General features: G+C 44.8%; 1 protein-coding gene across 1 annotated transcript in view; it reads left to right on the top strand.

The window, feature by feature from the left end:
• The first annotated feature begins 266 nt into the window (after positions 1 to 266).
• The window catches only part of ADGRV1 (adhesion G protein-coupled receptor V1), a 453,964-nt gene continuing 432,494 nt past the window's right edge, over positions 267 to 21,736 (top strand). Inside the window, exons 1-4 of the mRNA XM_039911197.1 lie at positions 267 to 346; positions 17,318 to 17,502; positions 17,739 to 17,888; positions 20,466 to 20,561. Of these exons, the coding sequence (XP_039767131.1) occupies positions 17,320 to 17,502; positions 17,739 to 17,888; positions 20,466 to 20,561 (429 nt within the window). The 5' untranslated portion in view covers positions 267 to 346; positions 17,318 to 17,319. The remainder of the gene's footprint in view (positions 347 to 17,317; positions 17,503 to 17,738; positions 17,889 to 20,465; positions 20,562 to 21,736) is intronic.

Genomic DNA, 21,736 nt, shown 5'->3' with positions numbered 1-21,736 from the left:
TCGGGGCCTCGTCGGAAGAGACCATTTGGCGGGGGGGGGGAGGGCGCGGGCGGCGGTGCCCGCGGCCTAGGGGGAGCCCGCGAGTCCCACCTCCTCCCCCCCCCCCCGCTGTGCGGGCCAGGTGCGCGGGGCCGGGGGCGGGGCTCGGCGTCCCGGGGCCACCCCCGCCCCCTCCCCCCACCGCCCCTTCCCCCCACCGCCTCTCGTCCGGGAGGGCCACAGCGCCCGGCGCCAGGACCGGCCCGGAACAGCCGAGGGGAGCGCAGCCCGGCCCAAGCCGGCCCGGTGTCCTTCGGAGCGGCTGCAGCGGGCGAGCGCGGATCACCGTGCCCCGTCTCCGGTGTCGGTAGGCACCGCGGCCGCGGGGAGAGGGAGCGGAGGCTGATTGCACCTGTTACAGCCCGAGCCCGGGGGTGCACGGGGGATGTCTGGAGGGTGCACGGGGGATGTCCGGAGGATGCCCGGAGGGTGCATGGGGGATGCTCGGAGGGTGCGTGGGGGGGTGCCCGGGCGATTCACGGAGGGTGCACGGGGGATGTCTGGAGGGTGCCCGGAGGGTGCAGCGGGGGATGCCCGGAGGGTGCAGCGGGGGATGCCCGGGTCGGAGGGCCCGCGCGGGGCTCACCAGGACCAAGGGGGCATCGATGGGGCGAGCAGCCGGGGGAGTCGCCCACAGCCCCTCCACCCGCGCCCGGACCCCTTCCAGGGTGGGAATCTACGCGGGGACCCCTCTTTTCCCTCCCCTTTTTGTCCCGCAAAACGGCGCGGTGCTTTTCTGCCTGGGACCCTCCCCCCCCCCCCCCCGGCATCGCGGACGCTCCCTAAATACTATCGACGGACGGATCGGGGCCGAATTTGGGGCCCGGACCGAGCGCCCCCTCCCCCAAAAACCACCTGTCCTCACTTTTCCGTCTTAAGAGAAGCAGGGTGGTTCAGTGGAAAGAGCACGGGCTGAGAAGTCAGAGGTCATGGGTTCGAATCCCGGCTGTGTCCCTTGTCAGCTGGGTGACTGTGGGCCGGTGACTTCACTCGTCTGGGCCTCAGTTCCCTCATCTGGAAAATGGGAATGAAGACCGTGAACCCCACGTGGGACAACTTGATCACCTTGTATCTCCCCTCCAGCGCTTAGAACAGTGCTTTGCACATAGTAAGCGCTTAACAAATACCATCATTATTATTAAAATGGGGATTGACTGTGAGCCCCACGTGGGACAACCTCAGGGCTTAGAACAGTGTTTTGCACATAGTAAGCGCTTAAATACCATCGTTATTATTAAAATGGGGATTGACTGTGAGCTCCACGTGGGACAACCTGAGCACTTTGTATCCCCCCAGTGCTTAGAACAGTGTTTTGCACATAGTAAGCGCTTAACAAATACCGTCATTATTATTGAAATGGGGATGAAGACTGTGAGCCTCACTTGGGACAACCTGATCACCTTGTATCCCAGTGCTTAGAACAGTGTTTTGCACATAGTAAGCGCTTAACAAATACCATCGTTATCATTAAAATGGGGATCTGACTGTGAGCCCCACGTGGGACAGCCTGATCACCTTGTATCCCCCCAGTGCTTAGAACAGTCTTTTGCACATAGCAAGCGCTTAACAAATACCATCGTTATCATTAAAATGGGAATTGACTGTGAGCCCCACGTGGGACAGCCTGATCACCTTGTATCCCCCCAGTGCTTAGAACAGTCTTTTGCACATAGCAAGCGCTTAACAAATACCATCGTTATCATTAAAATGGGAATTGACTGTGAGACCCACGTGGGACAGCCTGATCACCTTGTATCCCCCCAGTGCTTAGAACAGTCTTTTGCACATAGCAAGCGCTTAACAAATACCATCGTTATCATTAAAATGGGGATTGACTGTGAGCCTCACGTGGAACAGCCTGATGACCCTGTATCTATCTCAGCGTTTAGAACAGTGCTCGGCACATAGTAAGGGCTTAACAAATACCAACATTAAATTTCCGAGTTTAGGAGGCACGTGAGACAGACTGCAGCTCAGGCAAAAACGACTGATCCCCACGCACCGTTTTCTGGCCATTTAAAGGATGCTTTCCAGCTGGGTCCATTTTGACCCGACACCGTTTTAAAGTAGATTTGAGCACCTGTAGCTGGTTTTCTTAGGGAATGAAGGCCAGCTCCGCAGCCTTACTGAATTCCAGACCCCAGATCTCAAAAGTGCCTTGTGCCCCTCTGGAGTGGAAGAAGAATAACGAGCATCAACATCAAACGAGCGAGCCATCGGCCGACAATCAATCAGAAAACGTCGTGAGTTCAACGAACGTCTTGAATTAGCGGAATTAAAAATAAGTGCACGTGTTTTCCGTAGCTTTTAAGGACCTCAAAGAGAAGCAAAAGGGAAAGTTCTGCTTCGCAGCGGGTGCTGTAGGATGTAGCTTGATTTTGACGGTCACATTTTCTCGAACTGAATTGGGTTGTTGAGGGACATGCATTTTCCCCGGGTGCCCGGGTTTTCATGCCACATACCTTGCTCGCTCAAATGAAGAAACCAGTTGAAGTCAGTAAGAAGTTTGGACTAAAACGAGTTTTTGCCTTTAAACAGAAAATACCTTTATTTGCTTGTTGCGGGCAGGGAATGTACCTGCCAACTTCGTTATTCAGTGCTTTGCACACAGTAAGCGTGATGATTGATAACAGGGAAAGAATACTGAATTTTCACCGCCCCTTTTTCTTCATCCTCTTTCGCTAAGCCTGTAGGAGAGTAGACTTTTTGGGATTCCCAGTTAATGTTTGGGATTAGTAGGTAGAGTGACTCCTCTCACCGTGCGTGGCTGTGGCTCTGGAGCCTTATCTGCAGCAAAACATGCTCAGTCCTGGATAGGGAGCTCCCAAAAGAGGAAGGGTAGGGAAGTGCATGATGTTTATTGCTGTATTGTACTCTCCCAGGGCTTAGTACAGTGTTCTGCACCCAGTAAGCGCTCAGTAAATACTACTGAATGAATGATGGCATTGAAGCTGGGTTTTCAGAGGGAATGTGTGGTGTCCTACACAGTTGAGGTCCACTAAAATGTGGCCAGATATAGCAATTTATATTAGTTTTCCTGTTTGTTTTTTGGGTGGGTTTTTTTAGACTAGAACAGTGTCTGCCACATAATGGGTCCTTGATAAGTATTGTTGATGATGAAAAAGCTAATCTCCTTTATCAGCTCCTAGACAGTGGAAGGTGTGGACTCCTAGTTGCAAAGGAAGCCAACTTGGAATACAGGCTCCATGAAATTAGGCTCCGAGGAAATTCTCCAGTTGTCGTTTCCCTAGCTGCTGATGACTGGGGCAGAAGGGGGAAGAATCTGCACCGAATAGCTCCTCCTTTCGTAGCCAGACCAGGTCGATTGGTTGAATTAATGATAGTTGTTTTCAGGTTAAGGTGACTGTGTTTGAATCGAGGACCTCGTCTAGTGTCTGCAACGCTCTCTTCCTCTGTGACACTTCTAAATTGCGCCTTGAGATATTTGCAGCCCGGTCTCGTTTCATGCTTCACTTTATTGGGGATTTAACATGGCCTTAATCCTGCCATCTGTTCGGGTTTCAGGCACATCGGCAGCTCTGGGCGACAGAATTTCCCACATCTTTAAAGGTTAGGGAATGAGGTACCTCTGTGAATAGATCGCAGATAATTCTCAGCCAGACAATGGTGCCGAAGTGGAGTAGAAAAATGCGCGTCCTTCTCTGAAGCACAAGGTTCCTTGGCTCTCCGCAGTTTGGCTGAAAGACAATTAGCATTTCAACTAGGCAGTTTGATTACATGCAGTGAAGTACTTTCGGCTTGTAATTTGCTGCTCTCCCTTTTGGGGATGTCGAGAACCAGCCCTTGTGTAATCCCCGCAAAGTACCTTTCTTTCCAGCGTGGTTATTGTTGCCGGACTTAAATACCTAATCCACAAAAGAGAATTCCTGGTCTTGAACTATAGGGAGCCATGGGCCGAGAAAAATGAAATGCCCAACTAATAAGGGAATGATTGTAATTATTAAATCGTCATTTTTGAAATGGGGCAGAGTTTGAAAGGTTTAGAGTAACTTCAAGAGAAATGCCACCGTGAAGAAAGAATGAGAGAAGTTGTTGAACACTGGGGTGGTTTAGCGCCTTCTGCAAGGTGGGCAGCTTTGAAAGTCAGTGAAGAAAGTGAGAGCCCAAGTATGGGAATTAATTATAAGGGCCGGACAGAGATGTGCCCCAGATAATAAAAAAAGCAGTGATTCGGTTATGCAATTCTAGCTCTTTTTTCTTTGCAGAAAGATCCTTTGGGAAAATTTGTAAATGAGTCAAGAGGCAAATTCTATACTTGGATGTTTTTTATAGGCCCGTCTCATTCCAAGTGTCGATGCGTATGGGCGACAAAAAGGTTAACATTTACTGTGGGCAGTGATTTTTTAGGTGTAATTTATGTGGGCTACTAAAGGAGTGTACCTCACTAATTAGCTAGCATTAATATTTTCCAAGGCATTTGCAGTTCTTTGAGGAACCATGCTGTGTCATAATAATCTCTTTGTCAGTATAATTGAACTGATAATGCCTTTTAATCCGTGTCATGGGTGTCTAATTCCCTTCTGTTCACTTTGTAAATCAGTGCTCTTTTGAAAAGTTCCTTTTACATGAATATTTGAAAAAAGGATCATATGATTTTTCAGTGCATGTTTAATCCACGGGAGAGGATGGAAAGTAACGGGGGGAGGGTGTGTGGGGGGAGGATGGGTTTGGGGAATGCAGCCCGACTTTACATGAGTTGCCCCAAAAGATAAATAAACATCAATTTGGGAGAACTTGGTATGTTTATTCATTCAATAGCATTTACTGAGCGCTTACTATGTGCAGAGCACTGTACTAAGCGCTTGGAACGTACAATTCGGCAACAGAGACCATCCCTGCCCAATGACGGGCTCACAGTCTAATGGGGGAGATAGCAGATATGTATCTTCGTTTTGTTTGGACAGTCGCAAATGTAGTCATATTACTGAATGAGGTACTTCAGTTTTGCTGCCTGATTTGTAAATAATGGAGAAAAAGCCTGAAAACTGGAGTGTGAAATGTACCCATCCCCTGAGAGTGCTCACATTTTAAGTATTTTTTAGTCATATCTTGGAACCTAGGGCAATGACACTCTCATTTCTGGATCAAACAAACAAAAAAGAGTTAGCCGTTTTCTTTCCCCAAAACCGGGCGGTATCACTAATGTGGTGCCTCCACAGAGCCGAAGATTAGTGATCTGATAGATTGGAAGTTCGTTATGGGGAGGGCATGTGTCTGCCAATTCTGTTGTATTGGACACTTCCAATTGCTCAGTTCAGTATACTGTAATAGCTGCTCAGTTAATACCACTTATTGATAAGTTGTGAAAACACAAATGGGAAAAGGACCCACCACTGCCTACTTATACCATCAGGGCCAGGGGGGACATTACAGCAGCTGTTTTTTTAGTTTCATATTTTTCTGGCAGAGGGAGTTACCTCCAGTTCTCGCTACTCTCATCAGTCAGCGGTATTTATTGAGTACTCACTATGTGTGGACAATACAAGAAAGTTGGTAGACATGATCCTGACCTTCTAGGGGTCTCTGTGTTAGGGAGAAATAGAAATACTTTACAGATAGGAAGGAAAGTGGATACTTAGGTGAGTGATAGGGCATGGACAAAAGTCCACCACTGAGCCATCTTTCCCAGTTTGAACCAGGGAGCCATTGGTTGATTCCTGGATCGGCATCTTCCCAAACTCAGCCAAGGGAAGGGGCAGTTTGATGATAACAGATAGCGCCTCTCATCAGGAGCGATGGATGGAGCTTCGGTCTGGAGACTTCAGGACCGAGGACGTGTGCAGAGGAGTTGATTAGGGTGCCAGCGGTCGAGATGCACCGCTCGACCACTTGCACTTCTCTGGCCTCTGCCCAGAGAAGCACCAATATTCCTGCACCCTTAGGCCCCAAAGCACAACGAGCGAGCCGGAAAGCAGGTTGCCGAACACTGTGAAGTTTCTGTGAAAGCTTCGCCCACACTAGACAATCAGTCCATTGTATTTCTTGAGCACTTTCTGTGTGTGTGGAGAACTCTAGTAAGTGCTTGGGAAAGTACAGTACAACACACATTCCCTGCCAACAACAAGCTTACAGTCTAGAGGGCTACAGGCTAGAATGTGAGCCCCCTGAGGGACAGGGCCCATGTCTGACACCCACCTGTGTATTCTCTTCCAACAAGCGCTTTGTCTGATGCTTAGCATACAGTAAGCACTTAATAAATATCATCACTACTGATACAGGAAGCAGCATGGCTCAGTGGAAAGAGCACGGGCTTGGGAGTCAGAGGTCATGGGTTCAAATCCCTGCTCCGCCACTTGTCAGCTGTGTGACTTTGGGCAAGTCACTTCACTTCTCTGTGCTTCAGTTACCTCATCTGGAAAATGGGGATGAAGACTGTGAGCCCCACGTGGGGCAACCTGATCACCCTGTATCCTTCCTAGCACTTAGAATAGTGCTTTGCACATAGTAAGCGCTTAACAAATGCCATCATCATCATACAGGCAGAATTGGGACTCCAGTGCTCTGCTCATGAAGCAAGTGTAGAGGTGGTCTAAAATATAGCTCGAAGACTTCCCAGTTTAGAGATGAAGGATTTTTTTTTTTAATGGTATTTAAGTGTTTACTCTGTGTTAAGTACTGTTCTAAGCACTGGGGCAGCTACACGATAATTAAGTTGGACACAGTCCCTATCCCACACAGGGTTCACAATCTGTCGGAGGGAAGAGGATTTGATCTCCATTTTACAGATGAGGTAGCTGAGACACTGAGAAGTTAAATGACTTGCCCGAGATCAAATAGCAGGCAAGTGGCAGAGCTGGGGATGGAGCCCAAACCCTCCGACTCCCAGGCCTGTGCTCTTTCCGCTTGTCCATGCTGCTTCCCTACCCTCTATTACCGCCGTGTCCAATTAGCACCAGACCGGAGCAGACAAATATGAACTTAGTTCACCAAAGACACTTACCACTCCTCAGATGCTCTCTTCCTTTACATAAACCACGTGTGATATCTTATCTTTTTGTTGGTTTGTTTTAATTGGTTTACCATCTTGACTAAGTAACTCTAACAGTCTCAATTCCTCTGCCTCCTACTGCTATTATTGCATATTAGTCGTGCAGTTACCTGCTCCCCAGTCTTGGTTTTTCATGGTGACCAGGAGTCTGCTGGACCATGAGCCTGTGAGTCAGAGGTCATGGGTTCCAATCCCAGCTCCACCACATCCCTGCTATGTAATCTTGGGCAAATCACTTCACTTCTCTGGGCCTCAGTTACCTCATCTGTAAAATGGGGATTGAGACTATGAGCCCCACATGTGATAGGGTTTGTTCATTCATTCAATTGTATTTATTGAGCACTTACTGTGTGTGCAGAGCACTGTACTAAGCGCTTGGAAAGTACAGTTCGGCAACAGATAGAGACAATCCCTACCCAACAGTGGGCTCAAAGTCTAGAAGGGGGAGACAAAACAAGTAGACAGGCATCAATAACATCAAAATGGATAAATAGAAACATAGATATATACTTGTCCAACCCGATTTGCTTATATCCACCACAGAGCTTAGTACAATACCTGGCACATAAGTGCTTAACCAATGCCACAGTTTTTATTATTATTACCCGTCTACTCTTAGGTTTCCTTGGTGGTAGAAAGTGGAAGAGGAAGAGGAAGCATCTGGGAAATAGCAAGATCAGTTGGAAAGTGCACTGGCCTGGAAGCCAGATGACCTGTGTTCTAATACTGGCTCCATCCATTGTCTGCTGTGTGACCTTGGGCAAGTCACTTCTCTGTGCCTCAGTTTCATCATCTGTTAAAGGGAGATTCAATACCTGTTCTCCCTCCTCAGTCTAAGAGCCCCAAGTGGGAGAGGAACTGTGTCTGGCTGACTATGTGTACTTTTCCCAAGTGACTAGGGCTAAGCTCTTAAGCAAATACCACTGTCATTATTATTATTACTAATAATTTTAGGCTTGAGGCCTAGATGGCCCATCTGCCGCTGTACCACATAGCGGCTTCCTTTCTCTGCTGTGATTTTCCTGAGGAGTTTTGATCTTTTCTTGTAGTCTTTAAGATTTGGTCTAGATCCCCGATGAGTTCAAAATTAAATTTCACATGCTGAGGGAATACAGGTGCTTAATATCTGGCTCACCTGACCAGGGTAAGGGGCAAAAAGGTGGGTAAAAGAAAATTAGCTCTTATGGCAAAGTTGGAAGGAATTTCCAGTTCAGTTGGACCACCTCATCCGCCTATTGGGTTGAGGAGGCCCTTGTTTCAGGTTGGCTACGTAGCACTCCACTTGGTGAGGGGAAGCGGGGTACCTTCAGCCCATCAGGAGATGGCTTTCCCTCCCTCCGCGCTGCTGGGGTCAGACTGGGGCTGAGCCAGAAAACCTCCGACCTTCACCAGGAGAGTCAGAGGGCTCCAAGCCCACTTCCAGATAAAAATGACAACAAAAACCACCCTCCGTCCCTTCCTCAAGGTCCCTGCAGAGCAAATGGGTCCACATCCACCAATATTTTTTGTGTCTATCTCTCCTGCTGGATTATGAATTCCTTGAAGCCAGGATCCCCGGTCTGCTGATTCTATTGTATGCTCCCAAGCCCTTAGTAGAGTGCTCTGTGCACAATCGGTGCTGAAATACTCTTGATTGATAATTACCCTCTAGGAAGGGTTTCTCCAGGCCTGCTCACCTCCGAAGACAGTTCAGCCCTATAACTCTTGGCAAAGGTCAGAAACCTTTTGGTTCGGAAGCCATCACTTCTCTCCTTCCTTGTAGCCCGCAGGACATGGAGAGTCCTCAGAATTAGGTGGCTGGATGATTAACAATTTAATAATCAACTGTTATCAGTAATATTTATTGAGTGCTTACTCTGTGCAGAACACTGTATTAAGGGAGAGTGCAACACAGTTGGCAGACATTTTTCTTGTCTTCAACGAGCCTAGAATCCAGAAGTGGAGGTAATATAGTAATGGTAATCATATGATGTGCTAACTATATGCCAAGAGCTGGGCTATACACTGGGCTAGTTACAAGATAAGTAGGTGCAGTCGATGCCCAATAAATACCATTGATCGATTAATTGAAGATTATCAGGCTGACAGTTCCTGATCCATATTTGTCTTCTGATCCAAGAGGGAGGTCAGGTTCGGTTCATTCATTCAGTCATATTTATTGAGAACTTACTGTTTGTAGAGCACTGTATTAAGCTCTTGGGAGAGTACAATATAACAATAAAGACAGATTCCCTGTCTACAGTGACCTTACAGCCTAGAGGTTGGGCATTTTATCTCCATTCTACAAGTGAGGAAACTGAGGCCCAGAGAGGTTGTGACTTGCCCAAAGTCACTTAGGTGACGGAACTAGAACTCAGATCTTCAGACTCTGTCTCTTTTGGTCTTTTCATAAAGCCATGCTGCCTCTTTTTTGTATTTTATTGCTGTTAATTGGATTTTTTTCTGCTTTGAGTTTTATAACTTTAATGTGGCTTGGCAAATATCAAGCGGTCTCCTTTCCCACGGCAGATAATAGGTTTTTCTGGGCAAACAGTAAAGGCTTCTGCGTATGTTTATCTGACTGTCTAAATAGGACCAAGTACCTTCAGGGGAGTAAAGCCTTTTATCTTGGTTCAGGGGTTTGCCAACCACTGGACTTTTAGAAAGTTCCATCAAGGCTGGTGAGAAAAATTGGATTTTTTTTTTTACCTTGTGGATAAATTTCCAAATTCTTTGCTGCACAAAACTTATTTTACCAGCCGTTTGGTTCTGCTTGAAAAGTGGCACACGTTGAAAATTCTTTCAATGAAGTAAGGAAAAACCAATTTTTTTTTTTAGGTTTCACTAAGTAAATGGTAGTAAAGACGACATAAGGAGTAAGAATTCTCACCAGTTGAATAATTGATGACGTGATTATGAAACTTCTCTTGTTCCACGGCAGTAATTCTGTAGTTTGAGAATGTCCCTTAGATGTAATAGAATTCAAGTAATTCTAAACTAGGAACCTTGCTCCATAAGGATCATCATTTCAGTATCATTTACCTAGTGTTCACACCGTGGGAGGATACTTGCTAAGCTATTGACCAGGCAGCAGTTGAAGCTAAAAGGTCAGTCTGCTCAGAGGATGCTCTTATTTTGTAGATCCATGTCTCAGAGCACTCAAAGGTTAGATTGATGTTTATTTTGAAACATGGGGAATTGGGAGCTTTGGGAATCCAGAAAAGATTTCTGAATGGAATCTGGGGGCTTGCGAAGGAGGAGCGATGAAGTTAATTGCATTTTTTCACCTTTTTCTCTCTGCTTCTTTCCCCCCAGATTAGCTTCCATCATAATTCCTTGTGAAACAGAGAGGAAAAATGAGTGGCTGTGAGCAGTGTTGGATAAGTAGGTGAAGGGATTGGCCCCCATCCTTGGTCCACTTCATGCTCAAAGCCTAAGAGGTAGGGAGAGAAGGGGTCTGGATTTATTCTGCCCTTTGGCTTCCCACTCATTTCTTGGCCAGACTAGAGCCACTAGAATGTAAGATCCCTAAGGGCAGGGATTGTGCCTACCAACCTTATCCTACTCTCCCAAATGTTTAACAGTGTGCTCTGCATTTAGTAAGCACTTAATAAATGCAATTGATTGGAGACCTGCCTCTCTCTGACCATTCTCAAACAAAAAGTTGGCATTAAATCTCAAAGCTGCAAGTAAAACTCTCTTATGGATCCCCCCATTTCTTTCCTCTACCCTTATTCTTCTCCTATTTTTCTTTTGTTTTTTTAAAGTAATTCCCATTCCCCTCCTCTTTCTTTCCTTTTTTATGTCTCTCATGGGTCTGCGTTCTGTCTGTCTCCTCTCTGCACCTGTCAGGCTCCATTGCCCAGCCCCAAGGTCCCATTGGTCTTAGCTTGGCCAGTTCTAGTCTTTTTTCCTCTGATAATTATGGTAATAATAATAATAGATTATGGTATTTGTTACATGCTTACTATGTGCCAAGCACTGTACTAAGTGCTAGGTTGGATACAAGGAAATTGGGGGACATAAAGTCCCTGTCCCACTTGGGGCTCACAGTCAATCCCCATGAGGTAACTGAGGCACAGAGAAGTGAAGTGAATTGCCCAAGGCAGGTGGCAGACCCAGGATTAGAACCCAGGTCTGCTAAGTCCAAGGCTTGTACTCTTTCTACTAGGCCAAGCTCCTTCTATTGCTCTTTGCATCAGTATTCACTCTTATGTCCTTTGTGGGGTGGTACAAGCTCAAAGCAAAGAGAAGAGAAGCAGCGTGGCGCAGTGGAAAGAGCACGGGCTTTGGAGTCAGGGCTCATGAGTTCGAATCCCAGCTCTGCCACCTGTCAGCTGTGTGACTGTGGGCAAGTCACTTAACTTCTCTGTGCCTCAGTTCCCTCATCTGTAAAATGGGGATTAAGACTGTGAGCCCCACGTGGGACAACCTGCTTCCCCTGTGTCTACCCCAGCGCTTAGAACAGTGCTCGGCACATAGTAAGCGCTTAACAAATACCAACATTATTATTATTATTATTAAAGCACCATTCACACAGCTCTACTGTTCAGGGTTTTGAGGAACCAGTCATTAAATTGGAAGTTCCTTGAGGACAGGGACCCTGATTTACTGCTGTTGTACTCTTCCAGCCCTTAGAACAGTGTTCTGCGCTCAACAGGTGCTCAATAAGTACCAATAATTGATCAGCTGAGGCAGACAGTAGATGGGTTTATTTGACCAGTTAGCCAGCATCACTGTTTCTCTTAATCATTTATTCTGTATTTATCAGTTTATAGTGCAGATTGTGGCCGAGGAACCCTTCAATAAATACAATAATAATAGTACTGATCCTTAACCCTCTTTCACTTGCATCTTTTCACTGTAGGAGAAAATGCATGAATGTTTAATAAAAATATATAACTATCCTTAAAGGTCAGAGGTGATACTTTTGATAGAGATTTTTATTGGTGTGCATAAATTTGGCTGATCAACATATGATGGGTAATCATCAGTGGTATTTATCGAGCACTTACTGTGGGCAGAGCATTTTACTAGACGCTCAGGTGAGTACACTGCAACAGAGTTGTAGACATGTTCTCTGCCCACAAAGAGAATGTCTTCATCATGTGTCTTTAAGATGACTCTTGCTGGCCTCTTGCATTGTTATCTAAAATGCCTGGAGGTAAATTTCCATCCCCCGCCCCCACCGAATAGTAATAATGATGACCATGATGGTATTCACTGAGCACTTGCTGTGTGCCAAGCACCGTGCTAAACACTGAATTTGAGTCAGGATAATCAAGTCAGGCACAATCCCTGCTCCCACATGGGACTCTCAGCCTCTAAGAGGGAGAGAGAACAAGTGTTTTAATCCCCGTTTTCCAGATGAGGAGATTGAAGCCCAGAGAAGTGGCATGCCCGCAGTCACACAGCAGGTGAGTGGCGGAGCCAGACTTAGAACCCGGGTCTCCTGCTTCCCAGTCTTGTGCTCTTTCCCTTCTAAGCCATGCTACTTCATGTTATCCCGATCAGGGCCGGCGGCATGAAGTAGTGGAGAGATCACGGTCGAGGAGACGAAAGGTCGTGGTTCTAATACCGGCTCTGCCAACTGTCTGTGTGACCTTGGGCAAGTCACTTCACTTCTCTGTGCCTCATTTACCTCATCTGTCAAGTGGGGATTGAGACTGTGAGCCCCATGTGGGATAGGGACCGGGTCCAACCCGATTTGCTTATATCTACCTCAGCGCTTAGTACAGTGCCTGGCACATAGTAAGTGCTTAACAAATACTACAATTATTATTATTGTCCAGGTGGAGCCCAACTGAGGCAGCCTCCTCAGTGCTTAATGTCACGGAGGCGGCAGCCTGGCATGGCTTAGGGATGGGTGTGATGTTGGCATGCCCCTTTCAACGGGGCAGGGGCATGGCAGAAACATCAGAGTGGGCAGCAGCATGGGGAAAATGGCAGATCGTGGGCAGCTTCAGCGTGGCCCAGGCTCACGGAGTTTCAAGTTTACAAGTGCCCCTCCCTGGTGTGACATGGCACAGCGCCTGTGTCACCAGGACGTGTGGGCAGCGGACTGACTCTGGAGTGAGGGGCTGCTCACAGTGTCCCCAGGGGAGACAGTCTGACCTTGGGATTCAAGCCCCAGGGATGTCAGGTGCCTTATGGGTGTGCAATGTTTGGAATGATCCTTTACAGAATAGCAGGCAATGGCAAATTTTTCTCCACCTCAGGGCAGCCAGCTGCCTAAATCCAGCCCTGAACAGGATCTTCCTGAAGGTCCTGTGCAACCCAGGAAGGTAGTCCAATAATAATAACGCTTGTGGTATTTGATAAGCACTTATCATGTGTAAAGCACTGCTTAGATACAATGGAAGCAGGTCAGACACAGTATCTGTCCTACATGAGGCTCACAGTCTGAGGGAGGCAGAACAGGTATTTTATCCCCGTTTTACATATACAATAACTGAGGCACGGAGAAGTTAAGTGATTTGCCTGAGGTCACACATCAGGGAAGTGACAAAGCCAGGATTAGGACCCAGCTCCTCTAACTCTCAGACCTGTTCTCTAACCACTCTGTGCCTCAGTTACTTCATCTGTAAAATGGGGATTAAGACTGTGAGCCCCACATGGGACAATCTGATCACCTTGTATCCCCCCAGCGCTTAGAACAGTGCTTTGCACATAGTAAGCGCTTAACAAATGCCACCATTATTATTATTATCCACTAGACCACATTTTTTATGAAAGCCTAACAAGAAAATGTTATGTTCAACTAGAAGCTAGTGTTGGGATTACCTCTTCATTTTCAGGGAAGAGAATATTAATGGTCTTACTCAAAGAAGCCCTCTTTTCCCCTGACTCCCTCTCCCTTTTATGGCATATGTGCCCAGGATCTGTACCATTTGGATATTTGGCATGCACCCACCCTCTGCCCCACAGCACTTATATAAATATCTATAAATTGTTGTCTGTCACCCCTGTTAGAAAGTAAGTTTGTTTTGCCCAGGGAATGGGTCTCCCAACTCTATTGTATGGTACTCTCCCACTCTATGCATGGTAAGGGCTCAGTAAATACCACAGATTTGATTTGTTTAATACTCTGTAATAGCATTTTATAACTTCTAGGATTGTCACATCATGTTCCGGGCAATAGAAAAGGAATTTTTCTGCAGTTCAAATATAGTGTGTCTGGCAAACTCAATCTCAACATACAGATGATGTGCTGGGAAATCAGAGTTGAAACCAGAGAACGAAAACTGTAAAATGAAATGCATCGCCAGTGACCATTTTCTTGAGTACAGTGTTCCAAGTTTTCAAGTTTAAAAATTAGTGTTTGGCCTGTTCGTAGAACCTGGATTATTTCAGTTAAAGAAACAGTTCCTCTGTTGTTGGATTGTGAATAGCTATTATTTCTTTGCTTTGAATTCTAATTGGAGCTAACATTTTCCATGGACTTCATATGTAAGATGCTTTTCTTCTTTTAGCCGCTCTTTATCATTCACTTTGCTCTAGCAACTTTTCTCCCATAGTGAAAAGATGAAAGCAAAGGAGACTCAAGTATCAGATGATGTCACAGTATTTGAGCCATTTCCAATCTTGTTTGTTCATTTGCCACAGTGATGGAACTCATTGGTTGTAAAGTACATGCAATTTAAATTGGACTCTGCACTTTAAACAGAAAACCTAGGATACTTTAATAGCCTGGGAAACTAAACTTTAAAAGAGATGACAAAATTTAAATTTGATGTAGAGGCTGAGATTTAGATCCAAACATAGCAGCTTGTTACTTGGGTAGCTTTGTGGGCTGTGTGGCTTAAAAAAAAAAAAAAAAAGGTTTGGAAAGTGCCCAATTGTCTGTTGTGTACCATAATTATAGCATATGGATTATAGGAATTTCCACCTGAAAAAAGAAATTCTCCATCTGAAGCTTTAGTTTCTATCTTGCTACATGCACAAGATAGCATGTATATTCTTGATCATATTATTTCTGAACTTAAGATCTCTAAAGCTCATCAGGCCTCCTGGAGGAGATGTGGCCTTAATAATGCTTTGTAAGTGGGGAAAATGGTGGTCTGGTGTTTATGGAGGCGGAGGAAGTCCCAGACTAGGGAGAGGACATGGGAAAGGGGTGTTTAGTGACATAGATGAGATGGGTACAGAGAGTGTGGGCTGGGCTGTAGTAAGGGATCAGTGAGGTGAGGTAGGATGGGGAAAGCTGATTGTGTGCTTAAAGCTGTTGGTAAGAAGTTTCTATTTGATGCCAAGGTAGATGGGCAGCCATTGGAGGTTCTTGAGGAGTGGGAAGACGTGGACTGAACATCTTTGTTCATTTGCTGAGGCCATGTAATAGTAATAGTATTGAGCCCACAACACTGTAGTAAGTGAGGAGAAAGAGTATACAAGGGGTAATTAGACATTAGACCCTGTCCCTTGTGGGGCTCACAGCATATGTTCCCGAATAGGAGAAGGAGGGGAAAACATAGATGGATAAGCTCCATGATGTAAAGGAATAGGGGAATTGAGAATCAGAAGCAAGCAGAGAAAAGATCATGCCTAGTTGTGTAAACTTGGGCAAACCTTCCTTCTCTCAATCCCTTTCTACTCTTAGAAACAGATCTGATATGAATATTAGATAATTTAATATTGTCGACGGCAGTCGTGATATTCAACCGTTCTTCATTTTTATAAATGGAGTTTGCTCCGATTATTCATGTGCAAATAGCTGCTTCAGAACATAAAATTGAAAAACTGGGGTTATTTTAATAGCTTCGAGGCAGTAGAATCAGACTTGGATGCCAAGTAGAAGCAGGAAGTTTTTATTGGTATTTACGTGGTCACTACGTGTCAAGCACTTTTCTAAGCATGGGGTAGATACAAATCAGGTCAGACACAGTTCCTGCCCCACTTCGGCTTCACAGTCTAAGTAGAAGTGGGAACAGGTATCAAATCCCCATTTTACAGTCGAGGAAACTAAGGCACAGAGCAGTTGTGACTTGCCCAAGTCACGCAGCAGGCAAATGGTGGAGTTGGGATTAGAATACAGGTTCTCTGATCTCCAGGCCCATTCCCTTTCCCCTCGGCCACACTGCAGAACCCTGTAGTAACTGCTTGGGAAAATATATTACACCAGAATTGGTAGATGCAATTCCTACCTACAAGGAGTTTACTGTTTCACTGCCTATTCCTATTCTCCCCACCTTCAAAGCCTTATTGAAGGCACAACTTCCTCCAAGAGGCCTTCCCTTACTAAGCCCTTGTTTCCTCTTGTCCCACTCCCTTCTGCATCACACTTGCAACTTGGATTTGCTCCCTTTATTCCCCTCTCCTTCAACCCCACACCACTTAAGCACATGTCCATAATTTATATTAATGTCTGCCTCCCACTCTAGACTCCACACTCGTTGGGGGCAGGGAACATATATACCAACTCTTTCATGTGCTTAGTACAGTGCTGCACACAGTAAGTGCTCAGTAAATACTATTGTCTTGTTCAGGCTTTGAGCTGCTGCCTGGGGATTAGATCTCTGATGCAAGTTAAAGGCCTGGAGCTTCCTCAGGCTTCCCACAATATGTCCAAGTGTCAGGGGCTGAGATTTCCCCACCGTCCTTTTCTTGAGTATCAGAACTCAGTGTCTGGGGTCCCATTAGCCGCTCCCAGCTCTCAAGATCTGAAGTCACGGATTTAGTGACATGGGTGTAGACTAGCATGGGTGTTGCCTGTCTACTTGTTTTGTTTTTCTTGTTGTCTGACTCCTCCTTCTAGACTGGGAGCCCGTTGTTGGAGAGGGATTGTCTCTATTGTCGAATTGTACTTTCCAAGCGCTTAGTACAGAGCTCTGCACACAGTAAGCACTCAATAAATGAATGAATAGCATAGTCTAGCATATTATACCTAAAGTTGTGAAATAGTCACAACTCGTCTAAAGCTTCTATATTCCCTAAAAAGCCCATTGCACCTGATTTTGTCCATCTTATCACATTTTCCATTACTGCCAAGAATGGAGTTTTTTTTCTTCTTGAGATTGAGCTCTGTTTCCCTTCCCCTTTACCTAATTGCTTTTCTCTAGGATCAAGTAAAATATAAATGTATACACAATTTCTTCATGGGGTATGGTTAAATTTGTTTATGGACTTCTGAAAGAACATTTGTGATTTAACCGTTCCCTATGTTCAGGTCAAATTTATTATTGGTACTCTGTCAGATACATCTGGAATAATACCCTTAAACAGTATGGCCTTTGGCAAAATATTACGTTTGTTTCACACATCAAAGTTTCTCTTCTTTTTTTTCTTTTTTGGTAGGGATGTCCTCTGTTTCTTTTTTAGTCAATCTTCTTTCAGCATTATTCATCAGTTTTGCATCTGGAGAAACAGAAGTAAGATTTGCTGGGCAAACAGAATTTATCGTTAATGAAACCACTACAACAGTTATTCGTCTTGTTATTGAAAGGATAGGAGAGCCAGCGAATATCACGGCAATTGTATCGGTAAGAAATGTCCAGTTCCATTTTTTTTCAACTCCAATGTTCAAACTATCTTCCGAATATGGATTGTATCTCAGGTTTCATCATTCTTGGAGGTTTCATTCTAGTAGTGTCAACCCCTGTTAAATTCCTTTGTTGTTTTTTTTTTTTTTAAGTACTGCTGAAGATCTTAGATTGAAGATTTTCTCCTAGTGCCAACACGAAAGTTTACTCAAGAGTCTCTTATGTATTTATTGTAGCTGTTTGGAGAAGACACCGGGGACTTTTTTGACACATATGCCGCTACCTTCATACCTGCTACGGAAGCAAATAGGACTGTCTATATATCTGTTTGTGATGATGACTTTCCAGAGGCTGATGAAACATTCATTTTCCATTTGACGTTACAAGTAAGTGCTATATTTTTCAGCATGTATTTACCCAAACTCAGCAGACTGCTGGAAACTTAGATTCTCGAGCAAAAGGTTAGACTAGAAGTCTAGAGCAGTGATTCTTGAGAGTGCCCAAGTGGGGCTTGTATGGTCAGACTTTGTGTGGGCTTGTAATTTGAACCCCACCAGACCTGATCTGCCGTAGTTATTACTTAGGCCTGGCAGAATATAGGACGGTAAAGAACACGGGGCTGGAATTTAGGCCTGAGCTCTAATCCTGTCTCAGCCACCTGTCTGCTGGGTGACCTTGGGTAAGTCACTTAACATATTTGTGCCTCAGTTTCCTCATTTTCCAAATGGGGTTAAATACTATTTCTGTCTCCCTCCCTCTTAAATTTTGAGCTTTGTATGGGACAGCGACTGTATCTGACCTGTTTATATTGTTGCCGTAGCTCTTAGCACAGGGTGTGGTATATAGTCAATGTTTAACAGATACTACTGCTATTTGTTATACACCTATTACGCACCAAGGATTAGGAAGTTATAAACTAACCAGATTGGACTAAGTCCCTGTCCTATACAGGACTAACAGTCCAAGAGGGAGAGACAACAATCTCTAGGCTATCAGCTCCTTCTGGGCAGGGATCATGTCTACCAACTCTGTTGTATTTTACTCTCCCAGTGCACAGAGCTCTGAACTCTGCAAGTGCTCAGTAAATACCATTGGTTGGTTGACTGAACAGGTAATTAATCTCCATTTTACTGTCGAGGAAACTGAAAAACAGAGAAGTGAAGTGACTTGGCCAAGGTCACACAGCAAGTAAGGTTTGTGGAGCAGGGACAACAACCCAAGTCTCCTAACTCCCAATCTCAGGCTCTTTCTGATAGGCCACATTGCTTCCCCAAACACAGGGTTTTGCACCACCAGAGCAGAAGCTTGCTTCTAGGGACTTTGGGCTCTTTGTGGGCAGGGAGCTTCTCTGCCAACTTAACCAACCCTGTTATATTATTTGATCGTACTCCACCTGGTGCTTTACAGGGTCTGCACACAGCAAGCACTCAATAAATACAACTGATTGGTTGATGAATTGAGTGGCTGGGGCCCTTGGCTGTGTAGACCATGGGCTGTCTTGGGCTGCAGGAGACTGGGGATTCTGTAGGAGAAATGAAGTCTGAGCCATGCCTGAGCCCGCCATGTTTACTTTTGGGCCATTCCAGTCTGATCCCAGAGCACTGGGTCCTATGGGATCCCCCAGCTGTATGACTGGAGTCCACCCAGGTTTAAAGTGACAGACGTGCTCACCGAACTCTCATTATTTTTTTTACCAAACGGTTAGTAACTGGTATTTTTTAAGCATTTACTATGTGCCAGGTGCTGTGCTCAGTGCAGGGGTAGATACAAGTTTATCAGGCTGGACACAGTCCCTGTCCCACATGGGGCTCCCAGTCTCAATCCCCATTTTACCAGTGAGGTAACTGAGGCACAGAGAAGTGAGGTGACCTACCCAAGGTCACACAGCAGACAAGTGGCAGACAGCAGACAAGTGGCAGACCTTCTCCCAGGCCCGTGCTCTGTCCACTATGCCATGCCGCTTATTTGCCTAAAATTCCTTCATCTTAAAACAATGCCTCATCAAAAATCTAGTTTTAAAAAGGTGCAGCCAGAAAGCCATTGTGTCTCCTGATCTGTCTTCCCTGCTTCCCTTGAACGGATTTACCATTCTGCCCTTGGGAGATGGAGACTCAATTCTCGTTCTCTAGTCCAGTGGTCATTTGACCCACCCAGTGTACTCAGGCCCTCAAGGAAGAATTGTCTTTCCCTTCAAGACCCAGAACAATGACCTTGACTCCAGACTTCAAAGGAGAAGGGAATGAAAAGGCCCCGGGGTGAAGGGGTGTGGAAAAGGGAGGTCTTCAAGCCCAGTGCCCAACAACCCTGGGAAAAGGACTCGGAGAGAGTAAAGGTTAATCGCCTCTCTTGCTTGATCCCATTAGGACAATACAGTCAGGTCTAAGAAAGCTTTTTCCCAGTTAATCTTTTCAGAGAGCATTGAAATCGCTTCTTTTGGAATGAATCTGTATTTATCACAACATGTTGGTAATAAATAGGGATGCAGTAAATACAAGGAACAATTAACTACTTTATATTTTAGTCGCGGCGTTCTTCTTTATTTTCCTGAGGTCATTGGATTTACTTGATGAATATTTATAGAAATCTTATAAACTGATTTTCCCACTGTTATACTGTTTGCTTTGACCCATGGCCTTCTGATGTATAGAAAAGTAGTTCCCTAGATCTACCACTTTCTACAATGGTGAAAAAAATAGTTTTCTAAACAAACTGGATTCTTTATAACCGATTCCTTATTGCTTTAGAAGCATTAATAGGTTGTCAAACTATGATTAATGTGTTTCAAAGTCTGGATAGTCTATAATGGGGAAGGATGATTTTTACAGTATTCTAGTTGATTTAAATCTACTCTCAACTGAGCAACCTTTCTTCCATTTAAAATTGATTAGTTATCTAGAAAGGATTCCTAATAAAAATTTTAATTATTAACTTTTTCATGTTTAACATTGTGATATTACTTTTAGAAACCATCAGCGAAAGTACAGCTTGGATGGCCCAGGTCTGTTACTGTGACAATATTATCGAATGACAACGCTTTTGGAATAATTTCATTCAACATGGTATGGTTGTAGTATTTTTTTCTTGATAAGTTTAAACTGTAATTCATCAGTTTATCTGATTGTATTAGCACATATTTTAGACAGACTTCTCATGCCAGGAAACTGTTTTTTTCCATTAACTGTGACTAATTGGCATTAATAATTGTGTGAGGGAAACCCCTCCCCTCCGATTCATTGAAATAAATGAATTCAAATATACATTAAAAAGTTGGAGCAAATGGGTGGAAAAAAAACTACCAAACTCCTCTGGATAAATTGGAATTCCTCAGGTACGGGCATGTTACCTATACATTAAAAAGTTGGAGCAAATGGGTGGAAAAAAACTACCAAACTCCTCTGGATAAATTGGAATTCCTCAGGTACGGGCATGTTATCTGACATAAATTAAATTTTTATCGTTTCAACAACAGCCCACATTATTAGGTAATCAAGAAATAGACTAAATAATTTTGTAGAAATAGTCATTTAGCTTAATTGTCCTTTCATCGTTTTGAGAAGAAAACTTTTTTGTTGAGCAGATGTTAGTGCAAAGTCTATAACTGTCTTGTCAGAGCGGGTGAGCATTTCTTGTTCAGTGTCTAGTGCTGCTCTGTATTCCTGGGTCCCTAAATCAATTTATTTGACTCTCTACCTAAGGTCAGATAATTTTTCATTTTATTTGAATAATCTCCCTAAATTCTACCTGACTGTAAGGCCGAAATAAATAGTTAATGTGCTTTTAGGAGGAAGGAGTCAGAATTGCTGGCCAGACTAGGGAACCGGAGTGAAGGGTTTAATTCACTCACAAGAATTTGGGATTAACTCTGGTTTGAGCTTCCTTGTCTGGATTGGACATTGAAGGGGCGCTGAGGTCAAGGGTATATAGTGCTTCGACATAGAATCAGGATCCTGAGTGGGCTGAAGAGACTCCAGTTGTGAACTTGTTCAGAAAGAGATTGCAGTGGGATCTCCGCCCCGTTTTAGCTCCTGGGATTGTGGCTTCCTCAGGGGAATTTGCAGAATGATCCTGCAGAGGAATCTTTGGGGATGAAGAGAGGCAGAGCTTGGTCTTCTGCCATTTTGGAGGAACTTCAGGGGATTTTAGAAAGAGCTACCAGTCCCATGCAGGTTGGAAGAACAGGAGCAGCATATGTGGTTCCCCCAGTCCTCTCTTTTTCTCTACTTGCGGGGTCAGG

The sequence above is a fragment of the Ornithorhynchus anatinus genome, chromosome 1, assembly GCF_004115215.2.
Source record: "Ornithorhynchus anatinus isolate Pmale09 chromosome 1, mOrnAna1.pri.v4, whole genome shotgun sequence".
Classification (NCBI taxonomy): domain Eukaryota; kingdom Metazoa; phylum Chordata; class Mammalia; order Monotremata; family Ornithorhynchidae; genus Ornithorhynchus; species Ornithorhynchus anatinus.
This window is presented reverse-complemented; position numbering and strand designations above follow the sequence as displayed.